The sequence below is a fragment of the Pteropus medius genome, unplaced genomic scaffold, assembly GCF_902729225.1.
Source record: "Pteropus medius unplaced genomic scaffold, Ma_sr-lr_union100, whole genome shotgun sequence".
In the NCBI taxonomy this organism is placed as follows: domain Eukaryota; kingdom Metazoa; phylum Chordata; class Mammalia; order Chiroptera; family Pteropodidae; genus Pteropus; species Pteropus medius.
This window is the reverse complement of record NW_024354500.1, coordinates 30,788,239-30,802,897: the sequence shown is the minus strand read 5'-3', so window position 1 is coordinate 30,802,897 and position 14,659 is coordinate 30,788,239. Positions and strand designations below refer to the sequence as shown.

Below are 14,659 nucleotides of genomic sequence, written 5' to 3'. Positions count from 1 at the left end.
TAAAAATAGGTAACAGATTTGAATCGACATTTGTCCAAAGAAAATATATAAATGGCAATAAGCAAATGAAAAGATGAACATCATTAGTCATCAGATAAATGCAAATCATAACCACAGTGATACACCACTTTACACTCACTAGATGACTGTAATCAAAAACATGAACAGTAACAAACATTGGTGAGGATGTGGAGAAATTGCAACCCTCATACATTAATGGTCGGAATGTAAAATGATGCGGCCCCTCATTGGAGGGAGTAGATCCTTCCTCAAAAAGTTGAACATAGTTACCATATGACCCAGCATTTTCACTCCTAGTTGTATATATCCAAGAGAATTGAAAGCGTATGTCTGCATAAAAATTTGTTCATGAATGTTCATAGCCAAAAAGTAGAAGCAACTCAGATTTTTCATCAGTGGTTGAACTGATAAACAAAAAGTGGTATATCCATATACTAGAATATTATTCAGCCATGAAAAGTAATGAGGTACTGATAAATGCTACAATATTGATAAACCTTGAAAGCATGTTAAGTAAAAGAAGCCAGGCAGAAAAGGCCACACATTGTATGATTCCATTTATATTAAAGATCCAATATAAGCAAACCCATAGGGAAAGAAGTTAGATTAGTGGTTGCCAGTGGCCGGGGCTGGGATCAGGGGTGGCAGGGCAGGGTGAAGTTAAGGAAGGTCTTCTGATGGGTATGCAGTTTCTTTTTGGATGATGAAAATTTTCTGAAATTAGGTAGTGATGATCTTCGTACAACCTTGTGTATATACTAAAAACCACTGAATTGCGCACATTAAAAAGGTGAATTTTATACTTTGTGAAATAGATCTCAATGAAAAAAAGAAATATATGGACCTTAGACAGACTTGAAGCTTGGTACTGCTGGAAGGTGATACTCTACCTGGTTTATTCTTACCAGAAATATGCCGTAATATAACCTTACGAGTAATGTGCTGAGGTCATTTTGTCTCAGTTACTCACACCTGGTGATCAGGAAGGTACATGTAGCCAGAGCTTCCAGAGCATTCAGGTGATATGGAGTGGGAGTGAAGGTGGGGAGGATACAAAAACCCCATTGAGAACTAATGGAGAATTTTGAGGATCTGAGAAGCTTCTGCTTCTGTCTGGCAGCATACTGCTTTTTCTTTACTTGCATATCTGTCTCCATGAGATTCTATATCCTTGACTGTAGAAGAAACAATATCCTCAGAAAAAAAAGTTAGCCTACAAATATCTAATAATCTCTACTCTGTTGACTTAAAAATTTTTCCTCAAAAAATAGCATTTTTAAAGGATAAGGAATATATCTAATGGACTTGCACAGTGCCCAAAACATAGTTGTCAGTCACCAAGTGGTTATCGTCAATAAACATTTATTTATGATAGTTTACTAATAGAAGTAAAACCAGTAGATAGGCTCTTGGTTCTCTGGCAGATTGAAGTAGAGCATGTGGGTCTGATTTTCTGTCTGCTACCCTTGGGGCTGGTGACCTTAATTTGAGTGAGCTTGAATTAAGTGAGCCACGTGGCCCTTGCTAATAAGGCCTTGTCCTAGGCTGCTTACCTATATTGTGTTAGTGCATGCTGCCTAAGAGAAATAAATCTCTTTGAAAACTACTATCATATTTAATGCTGTTTTTTGAGGCCTGGGAGTTTCTATAACATTTATTGTTTCAAAAACAGAAATAAAAATGTTTAGAAAAGTATCTAGAACAAAGCCACCTTAAGGAAATTTGTAACCAGAGAGTTCTTAAATACTACTTGGTATTAAAAAAAAAAACAAACTGTGAATGTTAAACAACTCCACCTATCCCCATCGATATTATTTTCTCCAAATATCATTGCCATAAGTGTTTATAGAGTTTATATTTTAATGGCTTTATAATGTACTACCATTTGTTTGTTTGAGCTACCTTAATTTATTTTATTCTCCTTAATGATTTTGACCACCAAATTGGGAAAAAAAAAAAAATCCAAGTGTATGAAGAGTTTTTTAAAAATATAGTAGAAAACAGATGTCAATTCTTTAAAGTAACTACTTACCCGGTCCCTGAAATAGAATCCTAAAAATACAGTTGGCCTACATTCTGACTTACTTGGGTGTCACTTTGGTCCCTGCCATCATGAACTGTGTAGAGCATTAGGCATTAGTGTGCTAAGAAGAAATGCTTCAACACACTCTTTTCCTACAGGAGCTTGTTAGGTGTTTGTTTTTACCCTATTTGGTGGTAGAAAAGGTGGGTGTGACAGGGAGAACAGAAAATCATGTTTTTTTGTGGGATAAGGATGAGGTCATTCTAACAGTATTGCATAGAAATTTAATTTGCCAGAAATTAAAATTGAAGAGTAAAATAGCATTTAATTGGGTAGTGCTTAAAAAAGTTAAGGTACATATAACCAGTGAGATACTATGTAATTGTAAAAAAAAAAAAATACTGGTATGTACAGATAAGAAACGAGACAAAAATCCGCTTTGTGAGGAAAGCAAACTACCAGATGTGTTTAGGATATTACTTTTCACGTGAAAAAGAGAAAGAGAAGACTTTATATTTGCATAAAAGAAAACTGGATGAATACAGAAGTAACTAACAAGGTGATTTCCCATGAAGAGGGTCTCAGTGGTGGGAAACCTGGTAGATGAGGGACAAAGGTGAGAGAAAACTTATAACTGCTTTGTTTTACATATATGTATATATTAATGCACTATGTATTCCCAAAGTTAAGAGTGAGACATTGCAGAAGATTGTGATTAAAAATGCAGACTCCTTAGTTGTGTGGAGACTTTGTTGGAGTTCTCTCTCTGTACCTTAGTTTTCTCATCCATAAAGTTAATTCTTAGAAAGCACTTACAACAATATGTGTCATATAGTCAGCTGATGTAATTAATAGTAGGAATATTAAAGATTAGTAATTCTCAGATTATATCTCAAGTGTCTAATTTTTGTCAGTTTGTAAAGGTATTAGTTATACCTGATATTCTCTTTTGTCCCTGTGATATCATGTTTTAACTGAAGTGGCTAATAAATGCAGGTAGAGTTTGAGTTTCTTTGTTTCTCTTGGCCTAGTGATTAAGAGCTTGGCCTCTGAAGTAGACAGAATTGGGTTCAAATTCTCCACTCCCAACTCATCTCAGCACTGTGTTCTTTTTTAGGTGCTATAAGAGTTGCAGAGATGTTTGCATTGAATAGGTTGATGGGAAAGACAGTATCTTGTCTCTATTGAAGATGCTATATTCCGAAAGACTAGGGAAGGGAGATCATTCATTCATTCATTTATTCATTCATTTTTGTATTAATGTCTCTGATCTAAATCTGCATTTGTCTGGATCCTGTACATCAGCTGTTTCTAGAACAGACTGGAGAACTGCATTCTGGAATGGGCCGGTAGGATTCTGCATTTGGTCTGGAACTATCTAAGGCAAGCTACTGATGAAAGCCAAACCCACAGTTTCATTCTAGAATCAGTTAATGATTCTCTGAACTGAGAATGACTAGTCCAGATAACACTCTGAAGTTTGGGCTCATATGGGAGGTGGGAGTCTATAGTCAAAGCTGTTTCTTTGCATTCTATTCCTCTTTGTCCCATTGATCACCAATTCTGGACAGTATATGGTTAGTTCAAAGTCGGCAAATGCCAGCAGCTCACCATCTATTTGTAGTGGGGATGACTTGTGAATAATAGCATCTTGTAGCAACATGTACTTCTACCTATCTGTGCTTAGGGACAGGGGTCGTCTCAAGGAAATAAGGCACAAAATTTGTTCTCTTAACTTGAAAGGAAAATATATTATGCCATAATTGCCATAGTAGATATGATTATATTCATTTTAGGGGAAATTGAGATACAGTGATAAAAAGCACCTCACCAGAGCAAATGCAGCTGGTTATTGAGAGACAGATCAGGATTTTGAGCCTGAGGCTCTGGTCTCTCACCTCTCAGACTCAGCATGCTTTTTATAGAGTGGCATTTTAATTAGCGGATCCATAGTGTCTGCTTATAATGTTCAAGTTCTTAGTTTTAAATAGTTTAAAATTATGGGGAAGCATTACCTCAGAAAGGCTGTTATTTTGTATATGTTGTTTAAAATAATTTTGAATTTTGAAAGGTTCTAAAATTTGGTATTTGTTCTTGTTGTAACACCTGTACATTCACATTATCCCTGCTATTCAAAATCAATAGAAACTAAGAGGTTTTATAGTCAGACCCTTTTAACAGGATGTTATATTTGGATGTTAATGTGATAGGAGTAGGAACTATGTATTTAATCTAACAGGACATTATTAAGTTCTGTATATCCACAAATCTATTGACATTTTTGCTCAAGCATTATTTGCTTTCAGTAACTGTTGGTTTATGCCTTTTACCCTCAAGACAAAATTTAAAGATAATTTAAAAATGTGTATCATATTTTTAAAATGACATAAACCAACAACAGAAATACAGTGTCCATCATTTAATTAAGAAGGGTAAGACATATACTTGCCTAAAATTGATAGGTGTTTTCAAAATTTAAATTATAGAGAGAGAGAGAATGGAGGGCCCCGAAATGCCTCAAGGCATTGAAGCAGTGACATGGCCAGGAGCTTTCGCTTTTGACCAGATATGAATTGTGGCTTGCTGCTTTCTAATGGACTTTAGGAAAAGCCTTACTTTTTAAATTGTGTCATCGTGGTGTCATCAATGTGCTGGGTTGTTATTAATCAAGAGATAGAGCGCGTAAGGAACCCATGCAGCCCCTCTTGCCATGGATAGTGAGTGGGCAAGTGTCTCCCTTTTGTTTCAGGCAGGAGGCCTCAGTCAAGACTGCAGACCTTGGTAAAACACTTAGCACCAAGGCCTGTGTAAAACTGCTTTTTAACATGTTGTTGATAATGCCCAGCGAGTGAAGTTTTTGAAAGGAAGGACTTTTTCCTTCTTCATGGGTGTCTTTAGTGTGTCAGAATAGGTGAGAGAGTAATGAATGTTGAACAGAAAAAAATGACAGTTCTACCAATGATTTTTAAAATATAAATGTGAAAACAGCCCAAAGATTACCACCTCCCCAATAAAATTGGCTAGGAGTTACATAAAAATTTAAAACCGAAAACAAAGCCCTCTGTTTTGAAATCTATATTTTTACAATTACTTTTAAAGTCTTATCACCCTTATCTACTGATTGCTTTTGGAAATAGATACTGGTAGTGTCCTCACCTCCATTGTTATTTCTTCTGCTTAAATTTGGCATAGAGAAAGTAGAACGAGATATCTCCAACTTCCCACCTGGTTAATTTTTGTTGTTATTGTTGAGAATGTTGCCATTAAATTCATAATTACTTATTAGCAGTGATTTTAATTGAAAAGAAAATGTCTTCTAAAGTTTTATTTGTTTACTCTTAACTGTGAAAACTGTTATTCAGTTTTCTAAAATTAGAGGAGATACAGAATTTATGCATTTCATAGTATAGTTAAAATACATTTTCAAGCCAACAGGCTATAAGTATGTGTATATATTGTTCATGCAAATCAAGTTTACATTTTCTAATGTTATGAAACCAGCTTTGTTAGTTCTCATGATTCTGGCTTTTGTGTTGGAAGGAGAATAGAGGATTAAGGCAGATTAGAGTATTGGAATAATGTCTGATTCCTCTGTTCTCCAAGCTCACACATAAAAATTCTCCAAATCTGGATGTTGCTATGGTGATATTAGCAAAAGCTTGAGTTTTCGATTGAGTTCCTGTTAGAGTAATAGACGAATCAGTCATTCTGAATCAGTGTGTTATGCCAGTGCTGACATCACTTGGATGTGCGAGGTTCCGGTGATGCAGAATTGCCACTGCTTCTAAAGATTCGACCCAGATAATTAGTGTCTGGGAGGACAGCTGTCTCCTTTACAGTGCTACGGATAGGCATGGATTACACCTGAGAGGCAGGAGAATCTGCTGAAAAGAGTACCACTCAGGGGTTTAATAGAAATGAAAGCAACATTATAGCTACCATTTATTGAATCAGTCTTGTGTTACAGGCACCATGCGAGGGTATGTTATTACATTATCCCCAATACATTTAAATGGAAGTTATTTTCATAGTGCTGCTGCCACTAACTCTGTGAGTTTATGATCTTAGAGCACTTGGGCTCTCTGGACTGAGATACCCACTACTTCCGAACAGGGATGGTCTCTGGCTGATGTTTGGAAGAAGAGCTCTGAGCTCCGTGAGATTAAAGGCATTATTGTTTTTATGGTAACGGCACATTTTTGACATTCTAAAGTCCAGAAGCACATATTTGGTTTCTATCTTGGTCCCAGGAGTGGTTGTCTTTCAACGACTAGTGAATTATTTTCACATGTCAAATGTACAAGGTATTTGAATGAGGGTGCCTTATAGTGATGATACTACTCTTGTTATTTTAATATTAAAATTGGGGAGGTAGAGATTATGTTGTTTTTAACAGAGTGGTGGTGATAGGTATCTTTTCCCTGGGAAATGACATATAACAGGTTTTATTAAGAGTTCCTACTTGTAGAGTGTGTATTTGGGGAGGAGGAGAAGGCAGAATCTCAGGAATTTTCCTTATACTTTTTTTCTTCTGTTCATTTCTAGTCTTTATAACCTGGCTTCACTGGAACTAAGAGAGAATCTTCTTACATATCTTCCTGAGTGAGTCTCTGGGGAAACATACGAGGGCATTTTGTACCGAATGAATTTTTTCAAGCATTAAAGAAAAAAGAAAGTACTACTGTATTTTGTCAGAAACTGATTCTGTGTCTATGGAAAGTTTGGGAGATGCCAGCCTTCTCTTAATAGTCCTTCAGCTATGTAATATTTACTGCATAAAATCCAAATGAATCTTATTTTTTGAAACTAAGTGAGGATTACCACATTACTCAGCATTTCTAAGTACTAAGAGCTCTTATTTATTTATTTTTTTAAATAGCTCTCTTACCCAGCTACGGAGACTGGAAGAACTTGATTTAGGAAACAACGAAATATATAGTTTGGTAAGTTCGTGTTGAAGGGTGATCTGAATTTAACTTTTTCCTTAGTCACGGTCACAAAATATTTTAGGGGAGATCTGCAGGGATGCCTATAAACCAGTATTTCCACCTGTATAGCCTGGCACCATTAAAGACTGTGCTACAGTTTGCACGGGTTAAGAATTCTGATCCGGGGGCGTGGAGGGTCAGGACTAGAAATGACGGGCATAAGTGGTAACAACTGGCATTCTGGGAGTGTTGGCGGTGCTTTTAGGAAGAGGGGCTTGATATTGGAGAGATATCAGCAAACATCCGCTATGGTACCTAATAATTAACTGTTGAAATAGAATTCTTTCCAGTTGCATCTTTGTTATCATAACATTATTTTTTTGTTTCAGCCAGAATCAATCGGAGCTCTCTTACATCTAAAGGATCTCTGGTTAGATGGAAATCAGTTGTCAGAATTACCTCAGGTAAGTGGTCTTTTCACATGGTCTCCCCCAAAACATAAAACGGCAGCCACCACCACCCTCGTGTAGCTTTTACATGAGATCTTCTATAAAAGGGATCTTGAAAACCACACACACTGGTTGAAAAAGCACATTTGAAAGAATATATTGAGCATTCATCATACTATATTGACAAAGAAAAATTGAAAGCCTCAACCCACAATTTCTAAAAATAGTAATATATCCTTTAGTTTGTGAAGTCATCATCCTTGCTACCCATATGGCTTACTTTAAGCCCAGCAAATTTATAAATTACCAGGACCCCTGACTCTGATGGTATACGTTCCTCCTTCTCTTTATGATATGCCAAGTGCTTTGGGGTAATTTTGACCACATTTTGTCCTGTAATAAATGATGTAAAGTTTTTATTTAATACATTTTTTAAAGGTTGCTTATGGTTTAGCTGGAATATAATGGTGTTCGATTTCTCCCTCCTGTTACCAAGTGTGAGAACCATGTTCCAAATGAAGGGGTCTTATATAGACTTCTGAATATATAGTCATTTTGTGGAGTCTCAGTAAGCAAGCCTGCCTTCTATTCATTTGAGGTAGAAGCCTAAATAAGCAAACAAATAAACAACAACAAATGGGCATTTTCCTCTTATTTTATTTTTCTCCAGCTGTTAGTGAATCTTATTCTTCGGTGTATTGTACAGCCAGCCTTTAAAGTCAGAATATATCTTGTGATGGTCTAGGTGCTTGTATTTTAAAGTAATTCAAATGCTGTTCCTGATCAGCTATGTGAACCAATGGTGATGGGCTTTGCACTTCAAGTGGGGAATGCCACATCAATGCAGGGAAGTCTAACACTAGAAAGAAGTACTAAAGTAAAAATTTAATTGTTGTAGTGATAGCACTGGAGTTTCCATGACATCGCTTATGACTAATAGAACTGAGGAACTAATTTGAGTCTATTTCTGAGGTCTTGGCTGCATTTGGGAAAAGGAAGAGATCAGCAACTGGTGTGGGTGAGAGTTGAATTAATATTCAGATTTATCTACAAGATTATGAGAAGTCCTGATTGAGAGGATTCTAGTTACTGAAGGAGTCAAAGAATGGGGGGGAATACCAGGAAATTATCGGGAAAATAATAAAAATTTATCAGCTATTATACATGAAGAGGGGAGATTACATGTGTGTACAGATGTGCATAAGTGATCGTGTGCAAAATGCCACATCCTAAAAATAAATTAAAACACCAGTGTTATAAATGGTTATTTAAATATCTCATTTGCTTCTCTTGTATAAACTTCTCTTAAGTCAGGAATAAACACATCATACAGTCTCATATAATCAGAATTATTTTTGTCTTCATTGGTGGAAAGAAAAGGATATAGCAACATCATTAAAAAGAATTGATGAAAAAGTAGAACAACTTCAGGGGTCTGGCATGAAATTAGTAGAAATGTAGTCTGGTTTCCTATAGACAGGGAATTCAGGGGTAGGGTCATAGGATGTATATTTGCCAGAAGGTAAGCTGGAAAGAACAGAACAGATCAAATTAAATACAGATTGAGGAATTTGTGTTTATGTAGACATCAGGGAGCCACTAGACTTTTTTTCAGTAGAAGAGGTGGTCTGATTACTTGACTAGAGCTAGCTATGTTTCTAGGAGGGAAATATGGAAGCACAGTTTGCAGAACAGAGAGGCCAAGAGACAGAACTAAAAATCCAGGTGAGAGGGTAATGAGAGAGTGGAAATGGAATGGAAAAGTAGAAGCAGTTAGAAGAGATAAGATATACATTTTGTGAATGGAAGGTAAGATAACTTTTGAATAGACTGTTAGACTCATTGAGGTACTTTCCTCCCTCCTTGACAGATTGTGTTCCTTAAAAGTAGTGTGCTTCTCTTTTCTGTGAATGTTAAATGTGTCAGTGGGTCTGTGTGCTCTAGTTTTGCTGGGAAGCAGTTGCATTGTTGTAACAAGTATTGCCTGTCATAGGAGATAAAAAGTAGACGGTTTCTTAAGAGAAAAATCTCAGGGTCACCCTGGACTGTAAGCTGGTTACTACGTGATTGATTTCCAAACCTGGAGAACTGGATTCCAGCATCTTTTTTTCCCCCTAATTGTGTGACCTTAAAGTCATTTGTTGTCTCTTTCTGCCTATCTCTTTATCTGTTAAGTGAATGATTTCTCGCCTGCCTGAAGTTGGAGGGCTTGGCATCCCTCCCAGCTCTGTGTCTGTGATTCATACCGCTTCCCGTTTTCATTGGAAGGGGGTCTGGAAATTTACTCCAGCTTTCACATTTAGATAAATGCTAAATAAATATCCTTAGGACTACTTTGGGATTTGATTGCAAAATATCACTGTAACAAATTCTTCTGTACTATGGCAGATTCAAGTATGAGATTTTTTTTTTTTTCTGTGTCATTCATTGATGTAGGAAGTAGGAAATCTGAAGAACCTGCTGTGCTTAGATGTCTCTGAAAACAGGTTGGAAAGACTTCCTGAAGAAATCAGTGGCCTGACTTCATTAACAGATTTAGTCATTTCCCAGAATTTATTAGAAATAATTCCAGAGGGCATAGGTGAGTATTGAAAATAACTACTAAAGGTGCTGGCTGTTGTCTTGGGCATTTATTTAGAAGACACTCTGATCCCTCGGTCACCACTCGCAGTTGCTGGAGATGTGGCTCCTTTAGTCTCCTTGTTGCTTGTTTATTGTTGTTGTTGTTGTTCTTGTTGTTTTGTTTTGTTTTTAAGAAGAAATGCAGAGAATATTTAGTACAATTTAAGTTTCTTTATATGCAGGTATTTCTGGTTTGATAGCAGTTATAGATATTATTAACTTATAAGTGTTGACTCATATCTACTTCATTCACATCTTGTCTCAGTGATCTCAGTAGGGATTAGCCCAGGTAATAGAATGTATTTCAGGTGTATGAGGAATCACTAAGAAATTTCTAATTGAGCATCCTAAATAGTTTATGAGAAAGTAACTTTGACTTTATTTCATGACCTAGGGAAGGGCTGTTAAAGGAAAAAGGGTATGCTGGAGTTGAGCCTTTTCTGGTACACTGAGAATAATCTTTTATGTTAACCATTCTATGGCATTTGCATTTTTTAAAATTAGTCCATACATTTCCTTTACCATAAAGGAATTCAGTACAGTTTGAGAAAATAACCACAAACAGAGAAGGTTTAAACAGACATGGACTGGCAGCTCCACTGTAGCAAAGCTGCTCAGAAGTTGTAAGAAGCTATATCTAACCATATAGTTGTCATAGGATTGCTATCTTTGACCTTCATGCAACTTTTATTCCAAACTTCACAGGAGATTTTTGAAGGGTTTTGAGTAGTTAGCGAAGCTGTATGACAGAGGACTACTTCCTTTCTGGTATTTGGTCAGAATGAAAGTGGTAACCAATAAGAGCGACTCAGCAGGAATATGGACATTGCCTTTTGGTTAAGGCTGGTTGGAAAATGGATGGTGATTTTGACTCAGGTAGAAATGTTCACTGAGAATCATATATGACATCTGAAAGCAGTTGTAGGAACTGGCAATGTTTCGTTGCTTAGAATAGGAAGAAATAGGCATGAGATGGCGTTTGAAAGGAGTAGATTTATTACAACTTCCAGTTCCAGTAGGTGAATGAAAGGATATTGAATCTCAATTTGATTTAAGAAAGAGCTTTAAAAGAAATGTTTCTTATAAATTAGTTTGGGCTGCTTAATGAAGAATTGAGTACCCCGACACTAGAAGTATTCCACGACAAGCTGCAAGGCCGGCCACTTGCCAGTGATATTGTTAAGGAAACTTCTCTGTTGGGAGGCAGTGTGTCGGGTGTGGGATCCAGTGTGCCCTGCAGAGAATGCCTGTGTCTCCCAACAGTGAGGACAGGTGGGAACCCTGTGGGGACAGTGTAGGTAGGTTATTGATTATGCTAAATAAAGAGATTAAGAAGTGGTTTGTTTTTCTTCTTTGCACTGTGGAGTCACACAAGGCAAGATAATCTTTTCAATGTTTCCTTTTCTCCAGCTTTATGTCTCTTAAGATAGAGGCTGCTTTCTGATTTTACTGAGGAGAGTGTTATGCCAAGCACTCTTAGTAGATACAAAGGACATCTGCTCTACAGGCTCAGTCCTCTGAGTTGTAGTTGAAAATGAGAAGCTGACTGATTTAGAATTTCCTTCACTCAGTAGGGAGTCTGAGGAATCTGCTGTAAACCCAGTCTTTTTTCCCGTGGCCTGAGGGCATCACCAGTAAGTCCAGTCTTCCTGCCTGAGTGAAATAGACTCAGTCCTTCATGTGGCTTTTCAAAGATTACCATCTTATTTTGCATGTATAGAAATACTTCATACGGATCTTCACAAAGTCATTTTCATTCATAGGCGATAGAATAAACTACACGTTATTTTTGTTTGTTTGTTTTTAGTAAAGATGATTCTTGGAATGCAGTGAAAGCTTTTCTCCTCTGTACCTGAACCATCTCCTGTTTTTAAAGATCCATTATGAGCCAGCTATTTTTCTTTAAATGTTCTGGCTTTGATACAGTATTTTTAGGTAGTGACTTTTAAAATGGTTTGCTTCTAATTGCTGACTGTTTTTGATATTTTGAATAAACTATTTTAATTCTCAACCTTTAGTGATCTAAATGAGAATGATATATTTTCATAATATGAGAAGCTGGGTCAGGAAAAAATGAATAACTTTAAATCAAAAAAGAACAGCAGATGGGAAATTCAAAGTGATGATTAGGACAACAATCATAACTAATGAGTTTAAATAATTCTTTCACAGGAAAACTGAAGAAACTGTCGATCTTGAAGGTGGATCAGAACAGACTAACACAGTTGCCCGAAACAGTTGGGGACTGTGAAAGCCTCACTGAATTAGTTCTTACCGAAAACCGGCTCTTGGTGAGTGTGGTTTCAGGATTATAATGACTTATTGACTTATGAGGAGAGAGTCTACCTATTTGTAATTTGGGTGGACTAAATGGAAACCTCCTTATGTTACATCTAAAAAAGGGACTAGCAGAGTAAATACATGGCATAAAGATGATCAGTTTTTAGCCTGCTTACGTGAAGAAACTGGTGTTGAAGCTCCCTTGTCAGAATGTGTGTGCCACTTACGGTACTTACAATATCTGGGACAGAACTGACACCTCACAGGGGTCCCCAGTGAGGTGTAGGGATAAGCCACTGTCGGCGGATGTGCCGATGCCTCTGCCACAACATCGAAGGACCACCAGAGGAAACACTGTTCTCTCTGGGTTCTTTGAGCAAATGGGAAGAGTGGGAGAGAAGGGGAAGAAATGGTGGTTGGCCAGGGAAAGCCTTGGTGGAACTAGGGAGAGGAATGCTCTTTGTGGGGAAGCCAGAGAGTCGTGTCTGCTGGCCTTTGATCTGTGATCTCACCCCATCCTAGAAATTGGGGAGTGGAGGTGACTGCAGGTGTCCCTCTTCCTAAGGGCAAAGTCCTCGGCATACGTCACCTGCCAGGGGCAGGGCAGCAGGATGGCAGCAAATCTCAGTTGCCCTCTCCCTTCCTGCTGCTGCCTCTGCTTTCATCGGTCCTTAATTTGTCACTTCATCTTTTTCTCCTTTTTCAATTGTCTTAAAGTCACTATTATTTCTTCAGTTTGCTTTCCTGCCTTTCTCTTTTTGCTATTACTTTATTTTCTATCCTACTTTACCTTTTCCTTGTTCCTTTCTTTCCTTCTCACCTTTTTTTTTGTTTGTTTGTTTAATAAAAAGAGTAAATAATGCTTTTTAGGTGAAAAGAGCAGAAAAAGACAGTAAGCACTGAGCAAAGACACAGAGTTGGTGGGGGAGCCTGAGAGCATCTCTCCTCAGGCAGCTCAACCACACTCCTCAGGCAGGTATCGTGGAAGTGACTGGACTGTCCTTCCCTAGTTTGTGGTTTTAGGCTTACAAACAGTAATCATAACAATTTTTAAAATGAAATTCCCCCTCAGATTCCAGGAGAGTGTTGAAACCCCCCCCCACCTGAGTCCTGGCCACACACACAGTTCACCAACAGGGCCTTGTGCTCCCCCCACCAGCCCATGCAACCCTCTCCCTCGCCCTGGTGTCACGGCCCCACTGCTGAGGGTTCTGATCCCCTGCCTCAGCGCCCTGGCTTCCATAGTTATCTAAGCTACCATATCAGCGTGGTTTCGGAAAGGCGCAGGCAGGGAAGGGACGAGGATATTTAAATTCTCACTTACTAGTGTCGAAGAGCCTAAATTACCTCTCTACTAGGCGTTTCTCTGTTCCCAACAAAGATGTTAAATGATTAATTCCACATTCTCCAAGTGAAGTTTACAAATATCTGATATTCTGGAAGAGCTATTACTTCAGTTACTGGACAAGATTGTATTCTTTAAGTCTTTGAAAAGATCTGTTTTACTGTGAGCCATGTTAAAAGTATGTATTACGTTAATAATAAAAATGTTTTTTTAACAGACCTTACCTAAGAGCATTGGAAAACTTAAGAAGTTGAGCAACTTGAATGCAGACAGAAATAAATTAATGTCTTTGCCGAAAGAGGTATGTGCTTTTAAAAAATAATAAATAATAATTATGAGAAAATAACAACAGAAAAGAGATCAGAAATATCAGTTTTTAAAGACTTAGATGGTGCCTTTTAAAGATATGAGCTCTCATCTGTGAGTATAGAGATGGTTGGAGGAATTATATCAAAGAATGATCATCAGTAACATTAAAAAGTAGGTGGGTCTCTTTTAGGAAAGAGAGAGATTGATGTTTCTGGCTTGACCTACAGAGAATGGCGACGACCTTGACATAAATGGGTGATTTGGGAGTTTGGCAGAGAAAGGGGATAACTTTGGGTTTGATTGCATTTAATGTGAAATTAAACCACCCTATAAGCCATGAGAATTATAAAATAGATCTTGATGCAACTCTCTCCTCGGGCAGAGGCTGACTGGGCAGCATTCACATCCGGGAGAGACTGAATGAACTCTCTCCAAAAGCATTCACATAAAGGAAGGCAGAGTGGGCAGCTATAGCTGCCTGATTCATAGGATTTTTTATTTTTTTATTTTTTGTCAACGCTTCAAGCAGGAGAAAAGAGACAGTCACTGTGCATTGTGTAGAGTAGCTGCATGAACTTACAGGCGGTTAAGTTCTGGCAGGGAGGTGAAAATGCCGAGAATGAGAAGGAAGTCCACAGCGGATCAAACAAGAAGGTGTCTGTTGTTTAAAAAGAAGGCTTAT

The 14,659-nt window shown here is 37.6% G+C and overlaps 1 protein-coding gene across 1 annotated transcript in view; it reads left to right on the top strand.

Moving 5' to 3' along the window:
- Positions 1-14,659, top strand: part of LRRC1 (leucine rich repeat containing 1) — a 116,079-nt gene that overhangs the window by 81,118 nt on the left and 20,302 nt on the right. Inside the window, exons 5-10 of the mRNA XM_039853315.1 lie at positions 6,590-6,646; positions 6,924-6,987; positions 7,362-7,436; positions 9,858-10,002; positions 12,216-12,334; positions 13,886-13,969. Coding sequence (XP_039709249.1) covers positions 6,590-6,646; positions 6,924-6,987; positions 7,362-7,436; positions 9,858-10,002; positions 12,216-12,334; positions 13,886-13,969 — 544 coding nt within the window. The remainder of the gene's footprint in view (positions 1-6,589; positions 6,647-6,923; positions 6,988-7,361; positions 7,437-9,857; positions 10,003-12,215; positions 12,335-13,885; positions 13,970-14,659) is intronic.